At 38.2% G+C, this 7,500-nt stretch overlaps 1 protein-coding gene and 1 pseudogene across 2 annotated transcripts in view; one reads left to right on the top strand and one right to left on the bottom strand.

The window, feature by feature from the left end:
* LOC138047033 (NLR family CARD domain-containing protein 3-like) overlaps window positions 1–7,500 on the bottom strand; it is a 276,247-nt pseudogene that overhangs the window by 193,717 nt on the left and 75,030 nt on the right.
* Window positions 1–7,500, top strand: part of LOC138047026 (peroxisomal sarcosine oxidase-like) — a 13,556-nt gene that overhangs the window by 1,077 nt on the left and 4,979 nt on the right. The window contains exons 2-7 of one of the 2 annotated variants that reach the window (XM_068893701.1): window positions 1,400–1,551; window positions 2,950–3,163; window positions 3,879–4,008; window positions 4,539–4,591; window positions 4,978–5,127; window positions 6,771–6,956. In XM_068893701.1, the coding sequence (XP_068749802.1) occupies window positions 1,400–1,551; window positions 2,950–3,163; window positions 3,879–4,008; window positions 4,539–4,591; window positions 4,978–5,127; window positions 6,771–6,956 (885 nt within the window). Of the gene's footprint in view, window positions 1–1,399; window positions 1,552–2,940; window positions 3,164–3,878; window positions 4,009–4,538; window positions 4,592–4,977; window positions 5,128–6,770; window positions 6,957–7,500 lie in introns of both variants that reach the window. The other variant, XM_068893700.1, reaches the window with a different exon arrangement.

Raw genomic sequence — 7,500 nt, 5'->3', positions numbered from 1 at the left:
TGATAAACAGAAAGGAAAACTTTATTTGGATGAACTGGTTAGAATTCTTTCGGACGCCGTCAATAAATCTCCAGATTTTTTTACCTTGATCTCCTGGTTTTTGGTCTTTTGGGGTTGAGAGGTCTGTGACATGTAAATCCAGGGGTCCTTGAGGGCATAGGTTCAGATTTCCATGCAGTTGTGTCCGATGGGTCAAAAACACAGGTTACATTCCACAGGTCAGGGTACATGTCACTGAGCTACAGACAAATAAACAACACCAAAAGTGTCTCCTAGCCCAGTAATCACTCTACACAAATGTCTATGGGAAATGTTTGGCTTAGTTGTTCATCACTGGAGCAGAGACTCCAAGTCTTGACCTGTGGAATGTGACCTACAGTAGCTGTGTTTTAGGCCTACCTAGTTGTGTCTTGTTGCGCCTAATCAACTCTGAAGCTGAGAGGGAGTACAAGTTCCCTCTGAAGTAAGATCTGAGCCCATAGCTCATAAAGCACCCAATTTGCTCTTATCTTGATAATGGCAATGAAAGTTAGCAGAAAACATGGGAGAAGGAGCATGACTTGCCTTTTTCTTTAATATGGGACTTTCGAATATGCCTTTTGGAGACAGATGGTCTCCAGCATACACTCATGAATATCAAATTGTGGTACATTTCAATAAGCATTGGTATCTTAAATCCTAATTGAGACCATTTTCATTAAATAACTTCTGTGAAAAACAGCATTATAATAAGAAGTAAAAATTTGTTAATTCTGCTGTTGTATATACCCGTACAGTCGAACCTCGATTATCTGGACTCATTGGGACTAGATGAAATAGTCCGAATAATCGAGGGTCTGGATAATCAAGAATATGAATATTAATGAGGAACAAAAACTGATTCAATTAAGAAAGCGACATCTAATCGTGAAACAAAACATTTACAAATCGTTTGGAAAAAAAGATGGTCTTCACTCTCTGTTAATTGTGAATACCTGAACATGTGATGCCGTGTAGCTTGTTTATTTAATTTGCATACCACACCGAATGAGCCAATAGAGCGTGAAATTTCACTTAGCAGCAAAGCAACTCTAAGCCAATCAGAACCCATTCGAAAGTTCTTCATCAGTTACGATGCATGCAAATGCTGTTTTTGCTTTTTGAAAACAAAAAAAATTGTCTTTGTTTACTTCACTTTTTAGCGCTGTAGTTTAAAAAGAATAAGGCTATGAATCTTGATTATGACTAATAAATATTCAATTCAAAATTGGGTCCTGAGAAAAAGTGGACCCGGATAATCGAGGTTCGACTGTAGTTGCCCATTATGTTACTTGTAAAATTTAATAGGAATGACCAGTGTAAAATCAAACAAAAAATTCGTAAAATATATAATTAATGCTCATTATATAATTCTGTATAGTTTCCACTTCCACACTGGCGAGGTAGCTCTCATGGCCAGACTCGAGTAAGCCGTGGTTCCTACCCCGAAGAGCACTACACAAAGATGTTTGCTGAAGCACAGGAAATGTGGAAAGAAATTGAAGCACGAGAAAATGAGGAGTTGCTTGTCAAGTAAGGTGGCTGTTGTACTGGTGCATCCATTACACCAATAAAGTAACAATACCATTGTCTCATCCAATGAAAAGATAGATTTAAAGTGTTTAGATATAACCTCAAAAAGCCCTTTCCACTTAACAATTCTCTGCACTTGTCTGTTTAACACTAATTCTTCGGTCTGCTTGACTGGAAAAACTAGTTGCAATTTGATCTACGACTGCACAAGGAAAAGGAATGGGTTGAATCATAGACAGCTTTGCATTGTGATAGTTCTTTGAAAACGGCGATGGAAAGGAATTTGCAATGTCATCCCTGTATCAAACCCATTCCCCTTCATTGCTTGGTCAGGGATCAAACAGACCACTTTTCTCGTTTTTCAAAGTGAATAAAAAAGTAAGTTTTTATAAATAGGTTTTCGTTTGGGATGATTTTGGAGATTAGGTGAATGAAGTGGAAAAGTTTGTTGAGGTGATAGGTACTTTAAGTCAGTAATACATGAGTTTCCTTTGGGGCATGTGAAAATGTTCTGTTCCGTGGTAGTGATGACAATGTGTGAGCCAGCGAGCCATGTGAGCCATGGCTGCGAGCCATATGAGTCAACATGCGAGTCACACAGTTATTGAAAGCTAACTGTTTTGAAATGGGTTCTTAGACTTAAATACTGTTTATCAGCGCTATTTGAAATGGGTGCTTATAGACTTAAATACTGTTTATCAGCACTGTTTGAAATGGGTCCTTTATAGACTTAAATCTGAGGCTTGCATGGCTCGCATGACTCTCTGGCTCACAGATTGTCCAGCCCTGTTGTGGGATGGTAAGCAAGTCATATCAGACAATAGGGCAATTAATGCTTTTAGTGGCAACTAATCTCTGGGCAGTCACCAACGCAACCATGGTTGCATGCTACTGTAGATATGCAAATAGTGTGTATAGTTTGTTTGACCTCACATGCATAGGGTTAGGAACTTTTTTGCATTGTGAAATGGGTCCTGTTGTCCATTGTCCACTAAAAATGCTTACCATTTGCTGATGTTGTCACTCTACAATGGTCACTGAATCAAAAGAGTCAACCTTTCAGAGATTAGGTAAATTAAGGTCTCGTCATACACGTAGGTTCGATAATATGGACATTCTGAAAATCTTTTTTTTTTTTTTGCAGAAATATAAACATTATCACTTAGAGTTTCATAGAGTTTCAATTTGTAAAAAAATTAAGTTCATCCAATTTTGTTACTTAATTAAAGCCCCAAAAAATCACTAGATGAAACGTAGCCGCCTGTTGAGGAGAAAAGTTGAGAAAACGGCGGTACTTTTATCTTGGTTTCTTCTTTGTTACAGAAAGAGGTGCATGTGGTTGCGGGACTGTGTGTAGGATCAGTTTTATACATCCATTTTAATCAAAAGTTTTTGCAGAAATGTGGGAATGCTTAATGTGCAGAGGGACCCTGGTGAAGAAGTTCAGCGAATTATCAAGTCACTGATGTCTTCTGGAGAGGCTTTTCAATTCTTGTCAAATGAGAAGTTAAAGGATAAATATCCAGAACTGAACTTCTCAAATGAATACAGTGGAGTCTTGGAACAGGCGGGGGGGATTTTGAAAGCTGATAAATGCTTGAAGGCATTGCAGGTAAATGGAGTATGCATCGCATTGCTAGTTTAGCAAAAAGCATCTGAATTTTCCCTTTTGAATTTTACTTTGATCTAGTGTATTTACCAATGAAACAAAGTTGATGGCAGCTGTTTAATGGCAGAAACTTATTAAGTGGATATGAATCTACCTACCACAAAAGGTAGTGTGGTCAGTGGACGTGGTCTGCCAAGGCAGGTACAAAAGTCGGAGCAGATCAACTGGGATCATGCAATTCCGATTGCTCACCTAGGATTGACATAAAAAAAAATGATAAGGCCTAGAGAAATCACCCTAGCCCTGATCTTTAAGCTAACTTTGGTGAAATCGGTGGAAACGTTGAATAGTTTGGGCTTACAAAACTGTTTTTCACTTGATCCAAGGTGAGTGATCAGAGTTGATCCGAGTTCAGCCAGCTGCAGTGAATAATATTGCAATAGAAAAAAAAGAACGAACACAAATACAATAAAACCTTGCTGTTGCTTAATATTTTGCATGTTATTGGGCCTAAGCCCAAAGAATCCAAGGTGAGTGATCCGAGGTGAGTGATCCGAGTTGATCCGAGTTGATCCGGCTACAGTGAATAATACAGCAATAGAAAAAAAAAGAACAAACAAACACAAAACCTTGCTGTTGCTTAATATTTTGCATGTTATTGGGCCAAAGCCCAAAGAATTGCCTACAAAATCTGACTGTTAAATAATTTCATTTTCAGGCACAATTTATTGAATTTGGTGGAACACTATGTGATAGTGAGATGGTGCTTGAGATTGTTCCAGGTTCTTTAGTCCACATTAAGACTACCAAGAATGTGTTTACTGCTCAGTGTGTTATATTGGCAGCAGGTCTGTGATTAGTGAAGCTTTTATTTCCAAATGTAAATCATTTATTGTACTTTATACTGGAGATGTTTACCACAACCCAAGATGGTCCCTAACTCATAGTCCAGTTTGTCAAGACTTGATCATTTATGGGCCATACCTTAGTTGTGAATTCAAAGTAACTTGATAACTTTTGAACATGTTTATTAGCCTCACGTCACTGATATGGTAACCACATCACCTAATTAATCTTCCACTTGCTGTCCAGATATATCTGAGAATATTATAAATTGTCACAATTTGAGAATTACTACTCACAGCTTCCTGGAAGTAAATGGAAAATTGGGTGCTGATTACCGGTAAATGAAATTATTGTCATGATAAGGGATCGAGGAGGGGAAACTTTAAAGGATTTTTTAACATAAACAAAGTGTTGCAGTGTTCCACCAAATTTGGAAGTGACTGTGAAACAAAAATTGATTCCAGTGATATAGGTTTTCCTATAAAATGCATGGGATTCTCATATTATTAAATGTTGTGTCTTGTTTTGTTAGGACCATGGACTAACAAGCTCTTGAAACCTTTAGGACTTCAATTGCCTCTCAGGGTGGGAGAAATTGAAATCATTTTAGTTCTTTTAAGTGCTGATGACTAAAAGAATCTATAGTAATATTATTGCTGAAAGTGTTGAAAAAAATCAATCAAAAATCTTTATGTTGAATAATTATTGTAATTAAGAGACCTCTGATTCAAGCAGCCATATTTTAACAGGTGACTGACAATCAGGCAGTGTTTGTGGGAAGAATAACGTAAAAAAAAACAGCAATTATGATAGATGGTTCATTCACATGAAGAATTAGTATAGATAATTATTATCCATATTAATTAAGTTTTGAACCAATGTTTTACCACTTTTCATGATCGATGAGCTACATGTATTTTCTGATTGCTGTCCTCTAACCTAATAATAATTGCATTTGATTTAATACCCAGACTACCAAAGCAGTTGTTTTATACTGGAAGATGAGACAGCCTGGAGCGTACAGTTTGCAAAGTGGTTTTCCAATCTTTGCTGACTACATAGCAACTGCTGGTCTTTATGTATATGCTATACCTTCATTCGAGTATCCTGGTTTGGTTAAGGTACAGTATTAGGTTTTATTTCTTAATGTCGCCCTCTGAGACCTTGAGGCAGTGTGGCCGAGTGGTTAGGTTGCTTGATATGAGATCCGGACATCCTAGGTTCACCGATGTGACCAGTTAAGTTGAATTTGATCCTGGTAGTCCCTGGCTCACCCTTCGCAGCTGCACTTGTAAACAGCCAAACTGGTTTGCCTCTGTCCAGCTTGGACTCCAGTTGTTGCTCTGTTCTCTTTTTTCGCTTGATTGTGTTTCATTGCTAGAAAATCCCCTATGGGAAGAAGTCAATTATTATTATGTATGTATGTGAAGTGCTGTCATTCCATCTGCCAATATTTTTCATATGCTACAGCTGTATGGGGTGATTATTAGTTGATTAAAAAATAGTAATCAACAATGCAGTACTTTAAGGCAGCATGACTAAAAAATCTATCAATAATAAATTGCTGTCACAAATTTTAAGTGATTGAATAATAAAAATGAGACTTCTGACTCGAGCATGCAGGCATATTTTAACAGCTGAATGACAATTGTTACAATGTCATGGGATAGTTGTTGACCAATTATGAGAGTTTTGCCATGTGCTCGCTGCCCTGAGTAACCCTTTCATTGCAGTTTGCATGTAGTGAATTTCACGGATCAAAAGTTTGTTCACATGGACTGACTTGAGTTTATTGCAAGTCCAGGTCACGTTACACAGCAACGTTCTGTACAACAAGTAGGCATTGTTTGTGGGAAGTTAGCCTGCAGAACATGCGTGATTTTTTGCATAAACAGAGGCGAACGCGAGGCGAGCGCGAAGCGCGAGTGGCGCGCGAGGGGAGGAGCGCTAAAAAATCTTTTTAGCACTCCTCCCCTTGCGCGCCACTCGCGCTTCGCGCTCGCCTCGCGTTCGCCTCGCTTTCGCCTCTGTTTACGCAAAAAATCACGCATGTTCTGCAGGCTAGTGGGAAGTACGGTACTTCAAAGTTACCCATATTTTTTTATGATATTTCTTTTGATTGCTATAACGAAGCAGTTCTTATCAGAACTCAATGGCCAACTTTGATGACAACAAGATCATCGCCATGCTCGCAAATATTACAAAATCCCCCAGTGGTTGATTATCGGAAGGACAAGTCTCTGAAACACTGCCTTGTTAGAGCAAGAATTCCTTCACTTTAATTTAACAACCAGGAGTTATATACGGTAAGGGTCGAGTGACAGCGTTACAACAAAGTACTTCAAAGTTAGCCATATGATATTTCTTTTGATCCTTGAAACTTAAAAGATGCCTTGCTGAATAATATGTTCCAAAACAGTATTTTTATAGGAGATGAATTCAGTATGCATTAAGCTTGGTAAGAGCATTTATTATAAAATTAGTAATCTAGAATATTGCTCTGAATTTTGTAACTGTGTGTGACTCAAAAATGCAATTAGTCAGTGGTCTTTGAAACAGATGTTGGCTAAATTTGGACAAAGTGAAACCCTTTTTTGTGAATGAACTTGCTTCAAATGTTAAATTCAATTAAATGCAACTTGACTTTTCACAGGTGTCCAGATAAGTGGAAGGATTAGAGGAAAGAGATAAAGTGGGAAGAGTTTCGTGGATTCCACACTTCAAATATACATTAAGAAAGAAATTTTTTTCATTGATATTTCAGTTTGGGGCAACTGGCAAAACAATTGCAGCTGACATGTGTAAGGAGATTGATCCAGACCTAAGGGACAGTGGTAATGATGGAGAGTTTGTTAAGACATATGTACAGAAAGCAAGCAGCTATCTTAAAGATCACTTTCCTCTGATCGACCACAGTGAGCCAGCAATAATAGAGAGCTGCATTTACACGGTGAGGGAGCATGATTAATGTTGTGGAAAGACAGCCATGTCCCATCACTATTGTTTCTTGAGTTTGATTTCTGAGCTAGCTCTGTGGTATATGTTAGTAATTGAGTTTGGTGGTTGTCTGTTCTGATCCAAAGGGCTTTTTTTGTGATGGGGAAGTGTTTCCTCCCCCCTTCCAGGAGACCAATTTGGGCATGGCCTCATGTTTTTTTTTTACTCCTAAAAGAGGTCATATTGAGAACTTATTTCTTCGCATGAAACCCTAAAGGAGACCTTCACGGCTACATATGATGACGTTTTGCCCAGAACACCCTAAGTGAGACCAAAATCCGAAATTTACACCCCTAAGCGAGACGACAAGCATCCCTCCCCTTTGTGCAGGATGTCGGCATCGGTGGTTAATAATAGAATTGGATTTGGTTGAGGATGCTGTACGGTTCAAACCCTGCTCTGACCTTCAGCTGGATTTGTCTTACTATTTGTCTTTGGTATTCAAAAAAGACAACACTTTGAAAAGCATTTGGTAACAAAGATTAATTAGTGATAAA

This window comes from Montipora capricornis, chromosome 4 (genome assembly GCF_036669925.1).
Source record: "Montipora capricornis isolate CH-2021 chromosome 4, ASM3666992v2, whole genome shotgun sequence".
NCBI lineage: Eukaryota > Metazoa > Cnidaria > Anthozoa > Scleractinia > Acroporidae > Montipora > Montipora capricornis.
Note: the sequence above shows the minus strand (reverse complement) of the source record. Positions and strands in the feature narration are given on the sequence as shown.